We start from the raw sequence: 24,686 nt of genomic DNA on the forward strand, positions 1-24,686 counted from the left end.
AGTTTTTATTTTATGTAACAATTCTCTACATTTTTTATGTGAATCAATTTGTTACTTAAATTGGATGATGTTTACATGTTTTGTGATCATGATTTATATCTTGATAATGCATATAATTGATATACTTATATATGCATTCATTTATATGCATTAATTAACTTATATGCATTAATTGATTATTAATGTATATAATTTTTACAGTAGTTTGACAGACATCAACTTTCAGAAGGAGGCAAACTGGAGTTAAATGGCTTTGGTCATGTGAGTAGTCCCAGGTAAAGGTGAAATGGAATGTTTATTTACATTTCTGTCACTATTGGGTGCTTGAGCAGAACATTTAACCTCTAAAGGTCCTACCACAAGTCATTTTGGATAAAAAGTGTTTGTAACATGGCCTTTGTCTTTGCTATAAGTAAATAAAAATGAAGAACACAGCATAGTTCATTTTAAATAGTCATTCCTTTATTTAGAGTGCCACACCACTCAGGTTATTGTCATGGGACAAGTGAGGTCCAATCAAACCAGCAAACACACATCTCACAGAAGAACCAAGCTTCCACTTCCTCATTGAAAAAGTCAGTCCTGGCCACAGTACAGAGGCTCTTCCCTCACAGAATTGACTTTTTTTTAAAAATTAACTTTAGGTGATAAAAATCATCACAGAGGTAAAAAATATTAACCCTGCAACAAAATTGTTTTCTTTATGTTCAAGTATTATTTTGTATTTTTCGTTTTTTTTTTATGTTTTCTTTTTTGTGTTCCTATTGGTTGCCACCAGACGACACCAGACAGGGATGATCTCTCTTCAGTCTTTCAGCTTCACCCTACAGAAAACAATATGAAATTAAAACAATTTAGTTTTTCAGAATAATTTTAAACAAACAGAGAAATAGCCTGGCCATTATAAGCACAGTAATTATAATACTACTGATAATAATAAAAGTTACTCGTCAGGATGTTGCAGCTGCAGTCACAGCAGTGACTCCCACTTTCTGTGTCGCGTCTTTCTTGGCCTGATGAGCCTGAAGAACTGCAACAGCCTCCTCCACCTGACAGCACAAACAAATCATCAGTCCTGCAACGCCCTCGCCATCTTAACCACAGAGATTCATGGCTCTCATAAAATTCTGTCATCATTTACTCACCCTCATGTTGCCGTAAAACTTTCGTACATCCTCGGAACACAGATGAAGATATTTTTAATGAAATCTGAGAGATTTCTGTTCCTCCATTGACAGTCTAACTGACACTTTGACGCTTTAAAAAGTTCATAAAGAGATTGTAAAACTAATCCATGTGAATCGAGCGGTTTAGTCCAAATTTTCTGAAGAGACACGATCTATTTTAAATGAACAGATTGAATTTAGGCTTTAATTCACATATAAACATTCAACTCACACATAATTAGTGGTAAACGGAGGCTCAAGCATGTTCACTTGACATGCAAGAACCAATGAGGTTCATTCTCGTGTTACACAGCATGTTTGAGCTTCAGCAAGAACCAATGGGGTTCGTTCTCGTGTTACACGGCATGTTTGAGCTTCAGCAAGAACCAATGAGGTTCGTTCTCATGTTACACAGCACGTTTGAGCTTCTGCAAGAACCAATGAGGTTCGTTCTCGTGTTACACAGCACATTTGAGCTTCAAGAACCAATGAGGTTCGTTCTCATGTTACACAGCACGTTTGAGCTTCTGCAAGAACCAATGAGGTTCGTTCTCGTGTTACACAGCACATTTGAGCTTCAAGAACCAATGAGGTTCATTCTCGTGTTACACAGCACATTTGAGCTTCAAGAACCAATGAGGTTCATTCTCGTGTTACACAGCATGTTTGAGCTTCAGAAAGAACCAATGAGGTTCATTCTCGTGTTACACAGCATATTTGAGCTTCAGCAAGAACCAATGAGGTTCGTTCTCGTGTTACACAGCACATTTGAGCTTCAAGAACCAATGAGGTTCGTTCTCGTGTTACACAGCACGTTTGAGCTTCTGCAAGAACCAATGAGGTTCGTTCTCGTGTTACACAGCACATTTGAGCTTCAAGAACCAATGAGGTTCATTCTCGTGTTACGCAGCATGTTTGAGCTTCTGCAAGAACCAATGAGGTTCGTTCTCGTGTTACACAGCACATTTGAGCTTCAAGAACCAATGAGGTTCATTCTCGTGTTACACAGCACGTTTTTTAGCTTCAAGAACCAATGAGATTAATTCTCATGTTATGCAGCACTTTGAGCTTCTGCAAGAACCAATGAGGTTCATTCTCTTGTTATGCAGCACGTTTGAGCTTCTGCAAGAACCAATGAGATTCATTCTGGTGTTATGCAGCACATTTGAGCTTCAAGAACCAATGAGGTTTATTCTCGTGTTACGCAGCACATTTGAGCTTCTGCAAGAACCAATGAGGTTCATTCTCTTGTTATGCAGCACATTTGAGCTTCTGCAAGAACCAATGAGATTAATTATTGTGTTAAGCAGCACGTTTGAGCTTCTGCAAGAGGTTTGTTCTTGCATGTCAAGCAGGTTCAGTTGAGCTTCTGTTTATGTTCGCTGATTAATGTTTATATGTGAATAAAAGCCTAAATTCAATCTGCTCATCATATAAAGGGATTGTGTCTCTTCAGAAAATTTCATTTATTCAATTCATATGGATTAGTTTTATGATCTCTTTATGAACGTCAAAGTGGTTGTTGCGTAGACTCAATGGAGGGACATAAATCTCAGATTTCATTAAATATATCTTCATTTGTGTTTCGAGGATGAACGAAAGTCTTACGGGTTTGGGACGACATGAGGGTGAGTAACTAATGACGGAATTTTTTTGGTGAACTAATCCTTTAACTGATAAAACGCCATTATTATATATAGATTACATCTCTAGTCTGTGCTAGGCAAGGCATAAATCTTAATAAATGAATGCACATTATGTCCCTGGTTCAGTCAATATGCTTTGCATTGTTAAAAGCTTGTGACTTTTCCCATTATTGCACATAACAGCAGAGCTAGTGTCGGTTGCTGGAGGCTTTTATCATAGTTAACGACTGTCACCTTGGAGCGCAGAGACTCGTGGGACTCCAGCATGTGGAGCAGCTCAGAGTTGTCTATCTCAAGCAGCATTCCTGTGATCTTCCCGGCTAGACTGGGGTGCATTGCCTGGATGAGAGGGAACAATCGCTCACCTAAAGGGGAAAACAGAACAGGCACACGGAAGACAGACATTAAACAGTTTGAGATGGTTACAGGGAAGAGTACAATAAGCAAGTAATTAATACTCAATAGGCTGCCCAAAAATACTCATTAGGTATGCCCAAAAACGTCCTTGAGAGTGTAAAGATGTGTTTAGAAAGGCTGAACGTGCTTACAGCCTCCTCATCTCACCAAGCATCTGTTTCTGTTCCTGAGGAGGGGCGGCAGCTAACATGGAGGCAGTGAGAGGCTCCTGACCCTGCACATGAACGGCTGGCTGTGCCTGACCAAGACAATAAACCGCAAAATATTATTGTGTTTGTCGAAGCCAATAATAATTTTCACGTTCTGGCCAATAACTGACAAATGGCCGGTATTAAAATTCATACAATTCTGTATAAACAAATAAAAAATAAAATCAATAATTTAAAATGCAACAGTTTTAAATGAATTAGGCATTACATTATAATGTACATTATGAAAAAAATAATAATAATTTTGAGATTTGATAAATATTACATTTAACAGTGTTTTTAAAGATTAATAACTTTAAATGGATGATGGCAAAGGTAATCTTAATGAAAAAACTTTGCACAATTACATTTTGACAGACATACAGTAGGCTATATATATATTATAGATATATCAGATATATATCCAATACCAAGTTACCAACGGATACTGCTAAATATGTAAGGGATAATCCATGGCTAGTGCATTAAATTATTTTAATGTACAACATGGAGGCAAAGAACCGCCCGATGCGAAGAGTGGATTATCCCGCTTATACCATGCTCATTTGCCAGTACTGACAACTTGAAGCTGTTATTAATGTTTGCAGCACAATATTTGACTGGAAGGGTAAAATGTACAGTTATTTTTGTCAGTTACGGCTCGTTAGATCTAGCATTCTGCCCGCTTTGAATCAGACACAGAGATAAAGTAGTAAGATTACATTTATTTGAATGAATGAACTGTAGCATTCATTTGAATAATTATCGAGAGAGAGAGAGAGAGAGAGAGAGAGAGAGAGAGAGAGAGAGAGAGAGAGAGATTTGTACCTGTGTCTGTTCAGCGTCTCTAAGCTGCGAGTTTAATTACTTCAAAATAGCGATGTAACCTCCTCCTTGCTGAGAAATATAATGTAGCTATTCAATAGCAAAGCTACTTTATTACTAAATAAGCTAGAATTAGCTTTGTATTTGTGAATATTTGGTGTAGTTTTTATTTACATCTATCAGCATAAATTACCTGTTGCAGTGTAATGGGCTGCACTACCTGAGGCTGAGTGTTTCGTATGGTGGTGGCGTACTTGTACGGGGGCATGGCACGTGGGGTTGTCACCCCCATGGCAGGGCGAGGGCCCATTGGTTGGCCAGTGCCTCCTAGTGGGAAATAGGAAGAGGGCAAGTGGGAAGAGGAAATGAGTATTAAAGCTATGATCAGGACAGAATGAACACCAAACACACTTGTAATCATTAAATGTGTAGTTTGTGGTGTTATTCAAGGGAATTACATAATGATCAGTTAAATACGAACTAAAACCAATAGATATATTATACATTATTTATTATTATTATTATTATTATTATTATGAAACATTAAAATAAACTAAACCCTGAATTATAATCTCTGACACCTTCAACCAACTATGCAACTCTTAAAAATTTAATCTGAGATGATACAGAGAAACTTTTCAGGCCTCTGGGTCTGTAAAACAGGTCAAAGTTTGTCATAATAGGGCATCACATCATTAGTGGGTGGGTTTTCTCACCCACTCTCTGTGCACCTGTGGGGATCCCGCGTGGGCCTTGGCCGGATGCATTGGGTGCCAGGTGGCGAATGTTGGCACGGGGCCCAGGCTGGCGCAAGGAGCCGGGCATGCCCTGGAAGCCACCCTGACCTCTGCCACCCTGCTGCTGCCAGCGAGGGTTCGGACGAATCTGGGTCAGCTGGTTTGGTGCGTAGTATGTTGTTCTGTTCTGGGCCTGTGAAGCATGATAGAATTCATTTGATGTATTTGAAAATATATATATAATTAATCAGAGAGATTATTAATTGAACATTTTACTAATTTAGAGCCCTTGTAAATGTATTAATTTATTATCTGTATTTGTATAATATACGGAGTATATAAGTATATATACTATAATACTATATTATATATAATAAGTCCATTTCGGACACAAGAACATAATGTGTTTTGGTGAATCATAATTGTAACCTATATGTTGAAATTATGAGATAAAATTCAAAACTTTGATATGCTAACTCATAGTCATGACATAAAAAGTCAAAATGATGACAAAAAGACATAATTATGAGATAAAATAATGAGATTTTTTTTCCCTCATAATTATTACTTTGCTTGTCATAATTTTGATTTCATTCTTTTTATTTTTATTATATATTTATAATATAATATATAATATATTTTTTATTATATATTTTTTTACTTTTTATTTCATCATTTTGTATTTCCAAAAAAAAAAAAGTTTTTTTAAATTATAATTTTGACATAGAAGTCTTAATTATGACTTTTTTTCTTGTTTGACAGACATTGGCATTCCATAATATACAGTGAGGTTGCGTAAAAATAATGAAAAAAAAAAAAAACTCTTAAAACTTTTCTGTATTTCATTTTTCCAGGTTTAAATGGAATTAAATCCCAGATTTTATTGTTGTCTCAGACTTTTGTAGCTCACCCACCTGAGGCACAGCTGGCATGAAGTAACCACCGGCAGGTTGGAACTGGTTGATGATGGCGTTGGCGGGCATGGCTCTCATGCCAGCGATGCGCTGCATGTACTGGTTGGTCAGATGAGCTTTGCGTTCTTCTTTACGTTGGGCCAGGGCCACGTACAGTGGTTTGGAGCCCACAATACGCCCATTCATCTCTGTCACGGCCTTTGTGGCCTCCTCAGGTGAGGAGAAACACACAAAGCCAAAACCTTTGGACCTGCCGTCCTCCAACATCACCTACAGCAAGATGTACATTGTATAAGATCTCACCTCCATCAGAGAACAGTTTAAACCAAAAATATAAATCTCATAAAGCAGAATACTGCATAATTCAACCCCTTTCTAAAATGTAAATATAAAATAGGTACTTTAACGCATTGTTTGTGGCCATGTAATAGACTGCAAAGGTATTCGTTTTTGGTGCTGGGTGAAATGGAGAAATTCAATGATTTCAGTTGGATTTTGACTCAGTCCTACTGGTGTTGGGTATAACTAATGGACACATTGCTACATCTTCTAATAGAAACATTTTATAATATTCTATCCTTTGCTGCCAGAAAATAAAATAAAAATAATTTCAATTATAAAACAACAGCACAAATAAATGCAACAGAATAAAGAGAAATATTAAATAAACAAAGTTTTAAGTTTTTCAGGTGGGTATACAGTATATTCAGGTATGAAATACTACAGAAATTAGGAATCAAATGTAAAATAACATTAGATAGTCTTTGTTGTAAAAATTAGATACAGATCAATGCTTACAGTTAGTTACAAAACTTCAAGAGCAGAGAGTGATTCTCTTTGTCTTTTGTTCTTTGATTAACATGACAGACAGCAGCAGGTTTATTAGGCTACTGTCACTTTAAGAGCTAATGCAAGGATCCAATATACTGTTACTGTAACTTGCATTACAGTAAGTTACAATCACAACTAATTGCTAGATTCCAAAACTGACTTGTAACAATGAATAAACTGACTGTTTAACTGAATACTCGCCAAGACAGGTATTTTGACATCATTTTGTGTGTATTTGACCGTTTAAGCACAGTAAGCCACTCATTTTGGTACTTGTGGCTCAAAAGTTGCTTGAGACTGAGGATTATGTGTGCTCCACTTATATAGATCAGTGGTGCGCATGTTTTTGGTGTGAACGCGAAACCTGTGGGAATTAGTAAAATGATGCGCTATACAAGCACTATTTAACCGGAGCGAATGAGACGAGTGAGTGAGAGGAGGCGGGTTTGTGTGTCACTTCACCGTCGGAGAGAAGAGAGCGAGAACGCACAGTTGACGTTATTGCCTGTGCTGCTGACAACAAAACGGATCATGCGGAAAATCATCTGATTCCGGTCCCTGGTTGACCGGTGCATCTCTAAGAAATAGACTTTTGACCCACCTTGGTACTGGTAATGGAGCCGAAAGGAGAGAACTCTTTACGCAGTTTCTCATCATCAATGGTGTCATCAAGATTCTTTATATACAAGTTTACACCCTGTAAACACAAATATATAAAAATGAATTGATCAAAATGAATAGTTTTTTTATTACTAAACTAAACACAAGCGCACACACAAAGACGAAACACAGCAATTCATTTACCTGATATCTGCTGATTCTTTCCTGTTTGAGCTGTTCAAACTTTCTCTTGAGTTCTGCTTGTCTCTCCATCTTTTTCTGTGCTCGGCCAACAAACACTGTCTTGCCGTTAAGCTCCGTACCGTTCATCTCTTCCACAGCCTGAAACAGCATCACAATCAATCACCTTTCTGTTCATCTGCTTAACTGTCAGTCCATCCATCCATCTAGCCAATCTCCCAGTTCAATGAAAATGTCAGTGTATCAATACAGTCATTTACACTAATGCTGATTTTATACATGTTTTAGCTTCAGCTGATTGGCATTATCAGCAAATCATAATACAAATTCACTGTACCTTGTTAGCATCCTCATGCATTTCGTAGCTAACAAACCCAAATCCGCGAGATTTTCCTGTGGGGTCAGTCATGACCTTAACACTCAGTGTTTTACCTGCAGGTAGAAACAAAATCTTCAGAGAAAAATTATAGATCTCAAGACTATCACCACAACCCCTTTATACTCTCAAACTCACCGTATTTATCAAAGAGCTCCTTCAGTCTCTCATCATCCATGTCGTCGCCAAAGTTCTTGATGTAAACATTGGTGAACTCTTTGGCTTTGGCGCCCATCTCTGCTTCCCTCTCCTTCCTGGACTTGAAACGGCCCACAAACCTACAAATAACAATGGAGACAGAAATGTGACTGATACAGAAATGCAATACAATCTCAGACCGACAGCTGCAGACCAACCACAGACAAGAAACAGCTGCGGACCAACCACAGACAAGAAACAGCTGCAGCAGGGACAAATCTGACTTTAAATTTAAACACTAAATTTCACTGTACAGGAAAAAAAAACATTTTCCGAAATATCTTCTTTTGTGTTCCACAGAAATAAGAAAGTCACTCAGTTTTGGATCAACATGAATTTGAGTAAATGATTCTGATCCTTTCACTTAGAGTTCCTCTCTGGAACATCTGTAATTGACAACTTAAATCTACAAACCAATGACCATCCTTCCTGTCACATGACTCATGCTCAGACACTCACACCTTGCGGTCGTTCAGCAGCATGCCGTTCATCTTCTCGATGGCACGGTCGGCTGCGTCCTGAGTTTCAAAATGCACAAAGGCGTAGCCCTTAGATCCATTCTCGTCGCACACCACCTGAAAACAGACATGGGATGAGACAACCTCAGTTGTCTTAATCGTAAACTGTAAAAAGCTGTTAATATGAAAGATTTTTAATAAATACATTAAATTAATAAATACATTTGAAAACGGTAAATAGTCGCAATCAGAAAAAATGCTGGGTTGCTTTAATCCATGTTTGGGTCAAATATGGACAAACCCAACCGTTGGTTTACATTTTTTAACCGTTTAAATTTTTTGATTATTATTATTATTTTTTACGTTTGTCCATATTTGACACAAGCATGGGTTGAAACAACCCAGTAGGCTACTGTAGTAAGATGGTCGGTTACTAATTCCAAATTACATGACAAAAATTGTAGAAGTAATGTAATCTCTACTCATTTTATGTATTCTGACTACTTTTTGATTACATTTTAGATAACTTTTTACCTTACTCATTAATCACATTGATTTGAATAGGATAATCCGTACCATATTGAAATAAAAATATAAAGAGAGAGAAAATATATTCCATGCTTTGTTACACCATGCATGAAGTGCTTTGAATATTACATTACGTCAGGGTTTCCCAGACTGGGGTTCGTGAGTAATTGAATCATGCGTTATTTATATATAATTTTTTAAAGGTAACACTTTATAATAACATTCAGTTGTACGTCATTTATAAGTGGTTAGTTAATGATGAACTAATAATTTACAAAACATATACAAGTGATTAGTAAATGATTAACTAATCATTTATAAAACATGACTATGCGTTTCATAAATGTTTAATCAATTGTTACATTTTTTTGTACACATGTACACATTGTTAAAGACTCCATGTGTTTCAGAGAAGACAGCTGTCTATACCCTCAGTCTTTTCTTATACAGCTGATCTACACAGCTTTTCAATGGGTATAGCTACAGTAATGTCTTCAGCTAGTCATCTTAAGATCCTTTCCATCTAAACTGGCTATATCTCTTAAGACAAGTAGTGAATGTTTTATATCCACACAGTCACGCAGAGCCGAAGCACAACCAAAACAATGTTCTTCCATACATGCAGTTTTGTTTATAAGAGGGCCAAAAGTTGCATAGTGTACCTTTGATATATACATTTTTATTTCCAGCTTTCAAAAATATAAAAGTCACTCCTCACCTTGCAGGACAGGATGTTTCCGAAAGCAGAGAAGGTATCATACAGGGCCTTGTTGTCAATGGACTTGTCCAGATTTTTGATGAAGACGTTTCCAACCCCGGATTTCCTAAGGGATGGATCTCTTTGTGACCACATGATTCTGATTGGTTTTCCTTTGACCACATCGAAGTTCATTGTGTCTAAAGCTCTCTCCGCTGAAACCAAAAAAACATGAGACATAAGACATCTCTGGTCTCTAGCACTTAAATTACTAACAATTACTAGAGGATTAAGACATGTCTTAACCAGCAAAAGTAACATAATACAAACATATTAACCACTTCAAACAAGCTTGAAGCTTGTTAGCTGAGACTTTGCTAATGCTAGCATATCATAGAGAGTCTCATGAAACTGTAATCTAATAATTACAGGACTGTTGAGGTGCTACTTCCCAGATATTTTAGGATGATAAGATCTGCTAATTTTTAAGTATAAGAATTTCCTTATTTTATCACATCGACTCATATAGGTTACTAAAACTCAAGTTTTTAATGTTGCTTATATGTCTATATGGTGTTTTTAATATGTTTTAAGACAAACCATGTGCAAAGTCATAAGTCAACACCATTGCTGAGTATTTTCACCTTAAAACTGCAGTGAAAAAATGACAGTTTGAAACATGATTTGAAATTGCCGGTGTTTCTTACATTACAAACCACCTTGTAACCAATCACATCAACGTACCGGAGGACTTTAGCATATCATTAACTATGACTGAGAAGCAGGAGTCTTGAGAGAAGCCAGGTTATCCCGGTATACGTTTCTGTTGATATGAAAAATCGGGTACATTTAGCAATATAGCGAGTGAATTATGTGACGTATATTACAATGTTATGATGAACTATATGCCTTTCTCCACTGATGTTTTAAGTTGTTCAAAGCGTTTGTGAGGATGCTGATTTTTAGAAGGCAGCTGTCTGACTCTGAGGTGGCGAACAGTAACGTGTAACATTAGCAACACATTTTTAGCTGTTTAATAACGTAGTCAAGCAAAAGGCTAATCATATTAATTGATGTTGTGTCCGACGTTGTAGAGAGCATACAGTTACATAAAACGCATTACCATTCTGATACATCGACTTGTATACGAGCCTGTATAATTCACTCTTCCATTTCTTCTTCTGAATCAGTTTCTGGTTCAAACATGGATGAATTAAACCAGTATTTCAAGTTGCCATTGTGCAGCGTTTACTACAGTAAAGTTGACCAAGTGGATCTCTGTGCTGGTGTGAGTGATTGAGTGTAGGCAGGGCTGATTTGCATATTCATGGATCCACGTATACTAAATGAAGCAAGGGTATAGTTACATTCAAGCTATTTTAAGGCATAAATAAAATGTCACAAAAAAACAACAAAGATTTGGTGATCAAAGATGAGTTTTAAGAGATACAATTATTGACTACAGGGGGACTTTAAGCTAAATGTATTTCATTACTGGTGTGGACTGATGGCACAATTACAGTTACATATATTTATCTGTTTAAATCATGTGAATAGTTTTTCCACTCATCCGCCATATTTATAACCAACAGCAGGGCAAAGTATTGGTGGTGGATACCCATCCCAGCTCTAAGAAAACATTTTTACAGATCTTTAACATTCAAAGACATTTCTTTATATTTAATCCACAATGTGGACTAAATATAAATTTAAATATACACGTCTGGAAAAGTCATGACTGAAACATGAATGTCAGGTTTGTCAGTTTTTCCATCAAATTGATGGCATATGAAACTGTGAGGGACCTGTCACCTATTGTAATGCATTATGATCTGTTGCTCTCTCTCTCTCTTTCTGTTCCTCATAGCCCTCCCCCGACATACACACACACTAAGCACTAAAAATGTCTGGTGAACAAAATGGAGCAGCCTTGTGTCTGCTGCACTCAGCAGTTTGCAGTGTAATTGTATTGAACATGGAGCTCAGGGCTGGTGGGATCATCCAGAGAGAGAGAGAAAGAGAGAAGAGAGAGAGAGAGAGAGAGAGAGAGAGAGAGAGAGAGAGAGAGAGAGAGAGAGAGAGAGAGAGAGAGAGAGAGAGAGAGAGAGAGAGAGAGAGAGAGAGAGAAGCAAATAACAACTTTCAGCCAACATAGGACAGGACACACAAACTTTTTTTTCCACCAATGCAGCGATTTCTGGTTTCAAGCTAAACTTTGTTATATTTTATGAGGATTTAGAATTATTAGTTAGGATGCACATGCATTTACAGCATATTGTTGTCAAAGTAATAGTAGTAAGCTTTCATCGTTGGATAAAACAGAATAAGCAGAAACATAAGCATAAGCAGAAACATGGTGTGGCTGTCCCATAAATTTGCCTGTCTGCTTGTTTCTTCAAAGCACCCCTCAGAAAAGACAGGCACAGTGAAGGCAGCCCTCACTGGCTCTATATTTAGCAGTTTGGGTCCTTTGAGCAATGTGCTGGCAAGCAGCATGTGTTCAAGGCTCTGTGTCCATTGATGGGGCTGAGACACTGGAATGTGTGTGGCTGAAGCTTACCAGTGCCGGCAACTGTTTACAAATGCAGCTGTTACATGCTGAAAACCGAACCATATGCTTGTGCACATTTGCCAAGCATGTTGCAATATACTATTGCACTGAAACACTGTGCAAAAACATGCGCAATATAATCTCAAGTCCTGAATTCTAGATGTGCATCCTGCAGTGATCACAAACTGTTTTTTGTCTCTTATATGTAAACATGTTTACTATCAGTTGCCATTCTGAGTTTCTAAATGGAGGTGAGTGAGTTCAACTCTGACCTTTTAACCTTTCTGCTGTGAAAGAAGAGGACAGAATCGAGCATTTAATAGCACAGAAAACAGATATTTCAGATCCAGCAAACTACCAATCTGTTAAATAAATTACATTTTAAAATATAATAAAATACAATACAGGTTTTTTAAATTGTAATCATTTTTCCAAGATAATTTAATAAGAGACTTCTTTCAAAAACCTTACAAAAAACATACCGACCCCAAACTTTTGAACAGTAATGTACATAAATTCATTATGTATTGCATAATTTGAGCTGATTGAACAAACAAATGTTTTACCCTGAAGACTATTAACTCAGAAAGGAATGAAAAAAAAAAACATATTTAGTATGTTACTCAAAAGTTGTAAAAATGTGCAGGTAAGTTGAAATGTAGGAAGGACAGGACAAAAAATGAACAACAATGGCCAGTTACCATTTATTCTTGCCTTTTTTGAATCATTAGATTCTGAAATAAAGCTGAAGGTGCTCCACAATGGTATTATCCCCTCCTGACACTTTAAATAGCACAAATAGGTCATGCCAGGTTGCAAAATGTGGGCTAACACACACACACACACAAGCACCGTTCCCCTAGAGTTTGTCAGATACCTAAAAAATTGAGGTATCCTAATGTTCATGTTTGCTTCTGTCTAGTATGTCTCATATCAAGGTTTATGGTAGATTTAGGCCACTTTGACTATGTGGGTCAACCAGTACATTCAATTCTATTCTAGTTCTTTATTCCGATTATAGGCTATAATTAAGCCTTATTGAGTCTTGAGCTTTTCCATTAAAATGTTCACAATTTTGCCATTATTTTAAGGAAGAATTTGAACAGAATGTTTGAATGTTTTTCTCTGGAACTTGATGTTTTCCAGGAATGGACATGCTAGGCAAGGCAAACCAGAACAAAATATCAGTCCTACACAGGGTGCTCAGCTTAAATGATACATACATACATGCCATGCTGCATATATTTAAACTTTGTATCACGTACTTATATCGAAGTGATGATATTAAATCAGGACAAGGGAAATTATACAGCCTGTAGCTCTATTTAATATTTGCTCCTTTAAAAGCAATTGAGTTTATTTGTATGGTGCTTTTCACAACGCATAATGTGAGTGCCTTACAAATCCCAGAGTGAGCAAACCAAGTGTGATAATGGAAACAAAATCTTCCTTGGATACTGGTTAATTTCAGCAACATCTTAACATCTATTTTATGTTACTATAGGCTACTGATGAATAAAACTGGAATAGATTAACACTCGGCAGATGGTTTTATCCAAAGCGACTTACATCGCATTGAAGGTACACATTTATTGGTTCATGCATTCCCTGGGAATCAAACCCATGACCTTGGTATTGCTAGCGCCATGCTCTACTGTTTGAGCTACAGAAAATATAGAGTCATAACTATTGTATATTGGGATACTAGTAACTAAGAAATAAGTGCTAGTACTTTATTTTTTTACTTTTTACATAAAATACTAGTACTATTAGTCTTAAAATTATATTAGTCTATAAATATTATAATTGAGAAATAATTGCTAGTATTTTGCTTTTACTCTTTTAAATAGTACTAGGCAGGAGTCACCAACCCGTCGATCGCGGTCGACAAGTCGATCTTGGAAGCATTTTAAGTCGATCGCGAAGAGTTTTCAAAATCAGAGAAAAAAATAAATATATTTTTTTATTCATTATTATTTATTCATTTAAAATGCACCATGTGTGAGCCTATTGTGTGTAGTAAATGGTGTCTAGCAGAAGGAAAGGGGTATATCTGTCCAATCAAATAGCCTATAGTTTACATATAATGTCTGTAAAACAACCGCTGACTTAAGCCTTGTTTATACTTTCGCCTGGCACCGCAGCGTGATCCTCCGCTGACTGCGCGCGCACCTCCCCAAACAGACGAGGCATTTATACTTGACGCAACTGTTTTAGACTGAAAACCAGACCATACAACTGATTTAGACGCGCAAACTGGGTGCCGGTGTGATGAGATGTACTAATATCCGTCTGCTCGGACAGATTCGGCTGAAAGTCGTGCATCTTCGGATGCGGAGGCGCGCGCGCTGTTACAATGACGTCATTTTTTGCCGCGCGCGCACCTCCGCAAATGTTGAATTATAGTTGACAGTTTGTATAGTTATTATACTATTTGTATAGTTAAATAAATATTTTGCTAGTGACTAACAGGCAACAAAGAATGTCAAAGTAGAACTACATTGTGGCCTTGTTTTTTCATCATTTTATGCAAGTGGTAGATCTTGGTTTACATTTGGACTTTGGATGTGATCTTATGCTTGAAAAGGTTGGTGACCACTATACTAGAGAGTAAAATATTAAATAATACTAGTAACATAAAATTGGAATAGATAGTTGTAACTATTGGTATAGTTACTAGTAACTAAGAAAAAAGTACTAGTATCTTATGGATAGTTAAACTGGAATATGTATCAGCAACAATTGGAATATATTTGCAACTTGTCAGAAGTAATTAGTTGATTTCTGAACCACTGATCCCCATAGATTTCAATGGCAAAACTATTACTAATAATAACAATGAAATAGGTTCTTGTCACTAAATGGTGACTAGTATGAACACATTATATCTGAATATGTGACAGATTGAATGGATTCAAGACCATTTTTGAAAACAGAAATCAAACTAAATCTAGTGTTAATTACTTAATAATAAAAAGATAGCCTACTAATTCGTATAAAGGAAAATGTTAAAACAGCTTGCCATAATGGCTGGACATAGACTAATGCGGTGTGACAGTGCAGTCAAACCCTGACTTTCACACAATAGGCCATATTAGGAGAATAAAGCGATCTCTTTAATTTGTTAAAGATGGTTATAGCAGGGATGAACAGCGTGCTGTGGGTATCTCAGAAATACATGTGACAGCAGCTGAGCAGCACACAGGAGATCGAGACAGCTCGCCCGCACACACGCTTCATATCACCTCCAGTGTCCCTACATTTACGCACGAAGCATGTCACATTATTCCCGTTACTCTGACAGCTCTGTGCATCAAGTTTAAAGTCACCCAGGACGACAGGGCGCCGTCTTTCATGTCTTACCGTCCGCAGGCTGCTGGAAGTTGACGTAGGCATAGCCCAGCGAGCGCCGCGTGATCATATCCCGACACACGCGGATGGACAGCACCGGGCCGGCCGGACTGAATTTCTCATACAGCATAGCCTCCGTGATATCAGGGTGCAGGTCGCCCACATAGAGAGAAGCCATCGGATAACTCCCCGCAGTCGCTGCGTTCATATCTCGGTGTCGTTCAAGCCTTTGAGCTCGTGTGTTTTGTCTAGTGCTGAAATGACAGTGCGTAAAGAGTGTCCTAGAACCAGAGGGACAAATTAGTCTATTAAACTTTTACGCTACTCTCCAGATAAACGATGTCGGTATCACTGACAGCTACAGCATATGGAGTCCGGTCGCGAGGAACTAGCTTCAGAAATCGTCCGGGTAGTTGGAGACCTTGTCTTTAAAAAAAAGAAAAGTTTGCCTTTTTAAAAAAAAAAAAGAAAGTTGTTTTAAAGTAGTTATTTTTTGAGGTTTTTGGTATTTTGTATTTTTTATGTTTATTTTTTTTCTTTTTTAAAGGTACTGAAGAACAGTGAGTTATACACTCACGGTGTGGTGGCCGGGGAAAGAGGGTGCGTGGGAAACGCACGGGCACTTTATAGCTCGAGCGGAGGAAATAGCAGCCAGGGTCGCACTCTGGATAACAGAAAAAACACGTGCACCGAGCATGCGGTGTAACATGACAGTAGCCTACATTCAATAAGGAACATCCAACAGCGACATCTGGGTGCAGCAGTCTACAGCACAAGGTTTCTTTTACATGAACACGGGTCATCCTCAAAATACTGACAATCATTGAATCATAAAGACTTACAAATAAAATAATTAACCCCCACATAAATGGCATAATTCTCTGACCCGATATTTTATTACGCCAAAGTTCGGCATATTTGCACATCAGAAAAAGAAAACCAAGTAGACTGTTTACCATGACATTTACAGTTGTTTATATATTTCCTGCAAAGAACGTGATAAGTAATAACGTGTTTTTACATTAACTCAAAATAAGTTAAATTTGCAGCTTAAAAAAAAAACCTAGGAAAAGTACTTCCCAGGTTAGAATTAAAGTACAGTATGGTTGTTTTGGACATAAGCATTGTAAATTACTGAGAAGTGGAATCATAAATAAAAACTCCGTGAACTTGAGGGCAATCTAGATTGTAGAACAGAATTTGTCCTTTATGACCAGTGTGTCAAGATTATAAACATTACCATTAGAAGCACTGACCTTCAGTGTTTGCTGAACATCTGAAGAGCAATGTGAAAAGCTACATTTCACTATATAAAAAGCTCATTACAAGACGACACCCATGTTAACCAATTTGAAGTTACTTTTCCCCCTACCAAACTTCATGTAAAACCCTAAATAAAGGTGCCCTGAAATCCAGGTAGTTATTAAATGACAGAGAATGAGGATATTAAACGCTTTATTTTGGTTGAAATTTCAGTAAATACATTGGAATCACTTCACACAAAGGCAAAACACAGGTCACTGATGCATCTTTAATAAGATCATAATCACCAGTCCATTGACCTCAGTTGATCTAATAGGGATGAAACTAGACCTTTAATTTCAGAGGAGTCCTCCACCCGCTCATCCTCTTCGCTTTTCTCACCGTTCCCCTCTAATTGCAGAGTCTTGTCCTGTTTGCTCATGCTGGGCCTTTTCTGTTCTTCATAATTGAGAGAACTGGATCCATCTGCAGCTTGTTTCAGACTTAGTTTAGAGTAGAGAACTGGCTCCAATAATTTGGCTCCTTTAGAGCTTTTAAAGACCATCTCAGCCTGTCTGAAAATAACTTTACCCTTATCCTCAGCACTCTCAGAGAGCTTATCTGATGTGGGGTTGACCAGGGAGTTGTCATTAGAAGGAAAGTCAAATTCAGATTCAATATTCAGTTGAGGCTGCACTAGGTGACGTACTTCAGTCACAACAGGTTTTCCCTCAATCTCATGCAAGTGGGTAACATCTTTAAGATGCCACATACCCAATCGGTCTTCTGCAACATGCAAATCCACAGCTTCTACTTTAGCTTTTCCTTCATCCACAGCAACCATCTGACTGATCTCAGTGCTTTCATCTGGTTTCAGCTTTCCAAAGGGTTCATCACTTTGAAGGGTTACATCAACAGCATGGTTTTCTGGATAACCAATTTCCACTTGCACCACTGGTGGCAACTCAAGCTCCATGATGTCTGGAAGCCACATTGAGAAATCCACTCCCTGTCCCTGGCTGATTAGAACCAAACCTCCTCCAAAGCGAGGCTGAACAGGCCAGGGGGAGACATCACCAATGTTTTGCATTGCGCTCCCGGAGAAAGAGGCACCTGCCATGATCGATCTTTTATCAGACAAGTTTCTGGCTGTAGGGCTGGACTTTGTAGCACTGTAGTCTGACAGTGATGTGGCCTGTGGTGCAGATGGCTGATCTTTAATAATCAGGGGGCCGGTGCTTACCACTGCACTCAGGTCTAGAGAAACTGTAAAAGAGACAGTGGAGGTTAATTTCAGAGCAAAACGTACAGGGCTAAGCAAACATTTTTTTCAGTTGGTCCAGCAGCTCTAATACTTGGTGAAGGAGCGGTTTAATTTCTCATATACCAGAAATATTGGGAACACTAAGTTTCTTTGGTCACATGAGCCAGTTTTTTTTTAACTGTATTAACCCTACTTAAATGTAGTATCAACTAGGAGTTGCAGCTTCACATTGATGCACTGTGAGCCAATATGGATTTGTTTTTTACTAGAACAAATGTAACATTTAACCAATGGCAAGTGATAGTATGGTTAACTGGCTTGAAACTCTCAGCAGGCTATCCTTAATCTTGAGCCTGGACATGGGTACTTTGTTCATTTGAGTTCTGATTCAGATCACTATATACTAACCAGGAAGTTCTGCAAGCTCCAAGCTTCTGCACCTTTTCCCACAACAATCACATATGGAGGTTTGTCCACCCAGGTCAACCCATCTGAAAACAGAGGTTTTTTTTTAAAGTTCCAAACGCCTATTAGGACAAAGGTCAAAGACCAAATAAGAGCAAGATCGGATTCAAGGTTACCTTGATTTGAGCTTGTTGTAATTGCAGAATTTAGTGACCGATGTCAGACCCACATCAGAAAGATAAACTCTGCAGTGAAGATAAATCTAAAGCAAACAGGAGAGCATTACAGAGCAAGCTATTGTCAGTTTGTAGGATTGTAATAATCCTAACTGGAAATGAACTCACCTCAGAAGACTTTAAACTAGACGTACGAACAACCAAGTTGACTACATCACTACGGCGCAATACAAACTTCACCAAAGACTCTTTGGAGGCCACACAGCTGGTAAACAAAAATGAAGGCTAAATTATTTCAGAAGTAAATGTAGAGAAAACAGTATTTGTTGAGTTGATCTACCCTTTGTTAATGATAAGGGCAACTTCGGGTTTCTCAGCAGGGTTTGGAGAGGAGGAAGCATGGCAGGACTGGATGTAAAGCTGTTGACCAGAGGCAGGCGAGGCAGACACCTGTAGATGCAACTGCTCTCCTTTGTAGAACACATTAGTATCTGCTGGATCACTCCAAGATGCTAAAGCAAAACAAATATTAGACAGTAAGACACTTAACTACACCTAATAGGATCAAGATCATTTTAATAACATACAGTTCATGATCCTTAATGAAAAACCATTTCTTCTCTCCAGTAGACCCAGTATATCATATGGCATTGGGTAACCAGATGCAAACCCATCAAAAGTGTGAGGCTGAGGAAATCCATCCAAGAAAGGTCCATCTTCAGCAATGCCAGGAAAGTCAGAAACATGCCAGACATCATTTACTATTCCCGGTGAGTATGCTGAAATGCGGCCATTAAAATCATTCCCGTTAGCTGCAGCTTGACATGCTATAGCGCAACAGAAGGCGGCAAAAACCACCGCCATCCCAATCCTTTAGTTTTGATCTGAGAGAGAACAAGTACAGAGTAATTTACACAGCTACTTTCCTTGTCTTCCTTGTCCTGCCTTCCTTTAAACTGAAGCTGAGAGGAGGATTACAATGTGCAGGTTAATGCATTAATGAGAGTCAGCTTATCAAGTCCAGGTGTTCAGGTTTACCTCATCAACTCAGCAATGCTGACTTCTGATTGGGCTTCTTTATTTTTCTTATAAAATCTTTTGTTTATTAGATTTTTTAATAAACTATACAGCATTTTCAGAAGTAAATACTAATTTTGTCATTCATAAATTAAAACGAAACCTTATTTTCATTGGTTTAAAAAAAGTTAATACATCCGGCAAACCCACCAAGAATATTACATAGGCCTAGATATTATATGGAAAATTCTGATTCAGATTCACATAGGCTAAATTAACAGCAAAATGTCAAACAACAATCTAATGACATCACAGTGCTCGCCTTGGAGACGCTATAAACTCCATGTAGGTTACAGCGACACCTGCAGGGCGGCCGGCATCAGGTGAGCGCGCGGAGAGAGGAGTGGCCATGCACGCACACGCAGGTGAACGGGAAGAAGGAACACAGCCTGAGAGGCACGGTAAGAGGAGAAGGTCCTTGAACATGTTAAACCTTTAATTATGATTTCGTCTGAAAGAAGGACTTCAGGATGGTGAATTCAGGTGAGTTGGGCATCATTTACACAAGTAAAGTGTTTTACATTTCATTTCATGAGGAGGGAGTAGCCTATGACCAGGCTCGCGAACGTGGTCGGGTGTGGTCATGTTTATCTTGATAATATATCAACGCTGCGCTCTCTCGCCGAATGTTACGAGTTTAGTAATGGCCGGCATTTCTACTCATGTTGCCTACAACATAAAGGATTTAATGTTTATTTCGGACCTGATGTCTTTTTATTGATTTGTTTTGTTTTATGTTATAAATGCACTTCACAGAAAATGAAAATTCCGTCTTCATTTACTCACCCTAGCTACGTCCTTCCAAACTAGTAGGACTTTGTCATAGGACTTCTGTGGAGAACAATAAATAATAGCCTATATTTTCCATGCAATAACAGTTAATATTAACTGAAAATGTGGAGCAAAAACACTATAGACTTAGTCCATATTCACGTCCACACGTCAAGCCTTCTGGAGCCTTAAAAACAGACATTTACGCTGACTCAAATCACAGTCTATGCAAACTGCGAAACCGATCTAAACTCTTTCGATTTCCAGTCATATTGCAAGTACAGCTCCTCTTCTAGAAAAAAGCCTAAAGACCGCTTGTCAATAACATATTTTATTTAGCCGTAAAATCTGATAATCGTAACGCATCTTTGCTTGTTCGTAAACATTGCGGTGTCGCTAATGATGGATTTGCGTCCCTTTTTGATGATTGACTTTTTCAATCACCATTTATCTGTTATTGCATTTAAAATGTTAATGACGATTTTGTTATTGTGCCATAAAAGGAACAACAAGAGGTGGAGTAAATGACGATTAAACCATTACAGTGAGGATTTAATAGTATTATTCTCCTAAAAAGCTAAATTATGACCTGGTTGAAAGTGTACAATACAGCTGTAAATTGTGATAAATATATTTAATATTTATAATATTATTTAATAAAAATATCTAATTAATTTATTATTTCCTTCATTCATTTACTGGTTTTAAATATTTAATCAATTGTCTACAATTACTAGGATTTTTTTTAAATCCAGTAATCACAAATGCATGGAAGTGTCATGCACAAGTCATGGGAATTCAGGTGTGGGAATCTCCATTACACCATGGCACATGAAAAGTGTAGTCTCAAGTTCATCTGGATTACATGGTGCACAAAGTTCCTTGACATTTAATTGAAATGATGATATGTTGTCTGATCCTTTATCATCAATGTCCTGCTGTTTCTGTGTTTATGGTTCTTTGATGTTGTGTGTTTGCGCTTTAGGTCTTTGTTGTGGCAGTCTGAAGGATGACAAGATCCTGATGAAGATGGGTTTGGGACTGGTGCTGGTTGGTCATGTGAACTTCTTGTTGGGGGCACTGGTACACGGAGCTGTGCTCCGACACATAAGTGTGTTCACTTGGAACCGGAAACTCGTCTACCCCATCTCCAATGTCATTGCTCTTGTGGCAGGACTCATGGTATGTCTGTCCTCAAAACTGTAACCTATTGCTTGCTTATTATCTCCACATTTCTGTTATGGACATTAGATTTTGTTTGTGATCATTATCCAGTTGCCAGTGATGTGGTAGATGAGGCATAACCAGGTGTGTTAGTTGAAACTTTGAACTAACCCCTTGCACTGAATGAATCCACACTGTAATTCATACATCTGACCATGTTATAACCTGCAGGCAATCATTGGTGGAATTTCAGCTATTGTTCTCTCAAAAAACAAGAAAAACCAGCTGCTGGTGAGTACACATACCCACACTCAATGCTGTCCTTTTTGTTATGATCACATTTGTTACTATGACGTTTATTTGCTTTAAAACGAGTCTTTCTATAGAACAAAATGGAGTATTATTTATTTCTGAACACATTCTATCTTTGTTGCAGAGTTGGTTTCTACTAGTTATGAGTGTCCTGGCTATTCTTTTGGGTGCTGCCTCTGCAGTGGGAATCAGTGTTGCTACAGTGAGGGTCATACATCTGGATGGGGAGAATCTGTTTGCCCACTGCAACCAGTCTGCCATCATAAATTTGTACAGCATCACAAATGAATGCCCCTTTGACCCCACACGCATCTATGTAAGTCAATTTATCTGCAATTTATCTGATGAGTCCTTGTGTAATCAACTGCAAATGACTGATATGAGTCTCATAAATGCCTTTTTTAAGAGTTCTTTCTCTGTTTTAGTGTGCAACAATTTTGGTGACTTGAATGCATCTCAAGCCACTAAAGCAAAGTAAATATATTATAAAACTCATGTACGATCAGATTTTATCTTGAATTTGATCCTATGTTAAAAGTGAGGAACAAAGGCATAAAGGTAAAAACAAATGTGCAAATGTTCTAATGTGTACGCCAACTTAAGTGCATGTGTATAAACGTTTTGCACTCATATACCAGTATTAAAATATTACAACATTGTTAATTAAAATGAAAACGTTAGTATTTACACCAAAAAAAAAAAGGTTTTAAGCCAGTTATATATCTTTTGCTGTAGTGAGTCAGTAGGAAATGTCAGTTTACATTACCAAACATTCCTTTTACCATTAATCCAGTGAGATTTTTGAATGCACAAGGAGTCTGTCAACAGCCTGTACTCCACACGGAGATCTGCTCTCACAATCAAGTCTGTCTGTGATTACATAAAGAAACAGAAAAAACTGAGACAGTCTAAATCTAGAAGAACTGTGGCATCGTCACATCATCGAAACTTGCATCCGCTTCACGTCGGGGTCCTGATCAACCTGTCTGGGTTTATTCTGAGATGACAACCGGCTGGATGTACATTATCCCTTACATTTAGGATGATTCTATGCACGACTTTATAAATAAGGTCTTAGGTTTCGGCATGGAATTTTAAAATTGAAACATTTATTTATTCTCAGCTCTAAATATTTGGCTAAAATTGCTTATTTATTATTATTATTAAAAAAAATCTATTCACAAATGCATAAAAGTGTTCACAAAAGTATTCACAAATGCATAAAAAAGTCATGGAAATTCATTGGTAAAATGGTGTTGGAACCCCATGGGACATAATGCAAAATAAGCAAATGAAAGGAACTCCTAAAAAAAAGAAATGAAGACAATATATATTTACAATATTTAAAACACTATTTAAAATATATTTCTCTCTCCAGGGTACTACATTAATCCTATGGTTTCCATTGATTCTGATGTCAGTGGTGGAGGTTGTGTTCTCCTGCCGCTGTTTCTTGGCCTGCACGTCGTTCCTCCGGATGCGCTGCCCGTGGAGAAGAGCTGTCAATAAAAGGGTAAATAGAACTATATGTGTGTAATCAAGACAAATCAGAATTCGATATGAAATCATTTTGGGTTACAGATTGTTTTAAGAGCAATTTTGCATGCCAGCTCCACATTAAACTTGATAAACCTTTGTGTTCTTTGAATGTAATGTAAATGTTGGGGTTTAGGTGCGTGTCCAGCTGCCAGAAGAAACCTCACTGCCACCAGGAGATGATCCAAATGAGGTGGACCCAGCAGAACAACATGACCTACTTGCTGTGGAGACCAGTGAACTGTAATTCAAAAGTAAACATTACATGAACAATACATGCTTTTCAAAACCGCTGCATGACAGTGGACCAAGAAATACCAAGTGCCAATGCACATAAAACATAAAAGTGTGTTGCTCACTGAAGTGGCAAGCAGGTGAAGGGAGGCGGTGCTCCGGCATCTAATGAAGCACTAATGATGAGTGTTATTCTTCAGTCTTAAAGGGTCAGACTGCGTGACCAAGTACTATTGTAAAGTGCATGTTTTATATATTAACCTTATGAACATGTTTGATGTGCGTGTTTAATGTTACATTTTCTGCACTGATGGGTTTCCTTGTTACATTTATATTAAAAAAAGACGTTTCTATTTGAAACTGAATTGCTTGGACACAGTCTCTATAATTTTTGATAAATATTTATAAAACTATTTTATATTATAAAACTACTAGGCCTACATATTTATATTTAAAAACTTTTTTTTTTTTTTTTTTTTTTTTTTTCAAAGGCTCTGAATATAATTGGCCATGCTTAGGAAGTGATGGTCCTTGGTTTAATTTTTAGCCTGGGCTGCGTTTCCCAAAAGCATTGTAAGCCTAAGTTGATAAGTAGAACTGTTACCACCAATGATCTCTACGATAAACTTAAGATGCTTTTGGGAAACGCAGTCCTAGTAAGAATTGTTGGGTTGTTGATGCTTGATCTTGACCCAGTCTAGATTTTCCTATGACCTTTTGATAACCTGTTAACATTAAAGTTGTGAGGGCGAGAATGAAACTAAAAGAAATTTCACTTTAAGTCTCTTAAATAAAACAAGCAGCGGTCAGTGAATCTGTAA

General features: G+C 37.6%; 3 protein-coding genes across 7 annotated transcripts; 1 reads left to right on the forward strand and 2 right to left on the reverse strand.

Annotated features, from left to right (window-relative positions):
• Positions 1–440: 440 nt before the first annotated feature.
• Positions 441–16,326, reverse strand: pabpc4 (poly(A) binding protein, cytoplasmic 4 (inducible form)). Of its 4 annotated transcripts, none has more exons than XM_084393312.1 (14): positions 15,697–16,326; positions 9,804–9,997; positions 8,559–8,674; positions 8,040–8,179; positions 7,863–7,957; positions 7,529–7,666; positions 7,326–7,421; positions 5,894–6,163; positions 4,959–5,172; positions 4,436–4,569; positions 3,377–3,467; positions 3,047–3,177; positions 948–1,049; positions 441–824 (listed from the first exon to the last, which is right to left on the reverse strand). In XM_084393312.1, the coding sequence occupies exons 1-13, from the start codon at positions 15,890–15,892 to the stop codon at positions 951–953; spliced, it is 1,914 nt and encodes a 637-aa protein (XP_084249438.1). In that variant the 5' UTR covers positions 15,893–16,326; the 3' UTR covers positions 441–824; positions 948–950. The 4 variants fall into 4 exon arrangements, with proteins under 4 accessions (XP_084249438.1, XP_084249439.1, XP_084249436.1 ...); XM_084393313.1 differs by having other exon boundaries at positions 4,463–4,569; positions 4,974–5,172; positions 15,697–16,283; XM_084393310.1 differs by having other exon boundaries at positions 4,974–5,172; positions 15,697–16,283.
• A 776-nt stretch (positions 16,327–17,102) lies between these two features.
• Positions 17,103–19,743, reverse strand: zpcx (zona pellucida protein C). Its single transcript, XM_084392464.1, has 6 exons — positions 19,359–19,743; positions 19,112–19,283; positions 18,940–19,036; positions 18,772–18,857; positions 18,599–18,681; positions 17,103–18,192 (listed from the first exon to the last, which is right to left on the reverse strand). The coding sequence occupies exons 1-6, from the start codon at positions 19,633–19,635 to the stop codon at positions 17,231–17,233; spliced, it is 1,677 nt and encodes a 558-aa protein (XP_084248590.1). The 5' UTR covers positions 19,636–19,743; the 3' UTR covers positions 17,103–17,230.
• A 51-nt stretch (positions 19,744–19,794) lies between these two features.
• On the forward strand, positions 19,795–24,289 carry tmem54a (transmembrane protein 54a). Of its 2 annotated transcripts, none has more exons than XM_084392466.1 (6): positions 19,795–20,249; positions 21,605–21,801; positions 22,015–22,074; positions 22,220–22,411; positions 23,474–23,608; positions 23,768–24,289. In XM_084392466.1, the coding sequence occupies exons 1-6, from the start codon at positions 20,198–20,200 to the stop codon at positions 23,876–23,878; spliced, it is 747 nt and encodes a 248-aa protein (XP_084248592.1). In that variant the 5' UTR covers positions 19,795–20,197; the 3' UTR covers positions 23,879–24,289. The 2 variants fall into 2 exon arrangements, with proteins under 2 accessions (XP_084248592.1, XP_084248593.1); XM_084392467.1 differs by having other exon boundaries at positions 20,155–20,331; positions 23,768–24,266.
• The last annotated feature ends 397 nt before the right edge of the window (positions 24,290–24,686 follow it).

Source organism: Rutilus rutilus (assembly GCF_951802725.1).
Source record: "Rutilus rutilus genome assembly, chromosome: 21".
In the NCBI taxonomy this organism is placed as follows: domain Eukaryota; kingdom Metazoa; phylum Chordata; class Actinopteri; order Cypriniformes; family Leuciscidae; genus Rutilus; species Rutilus rutilus.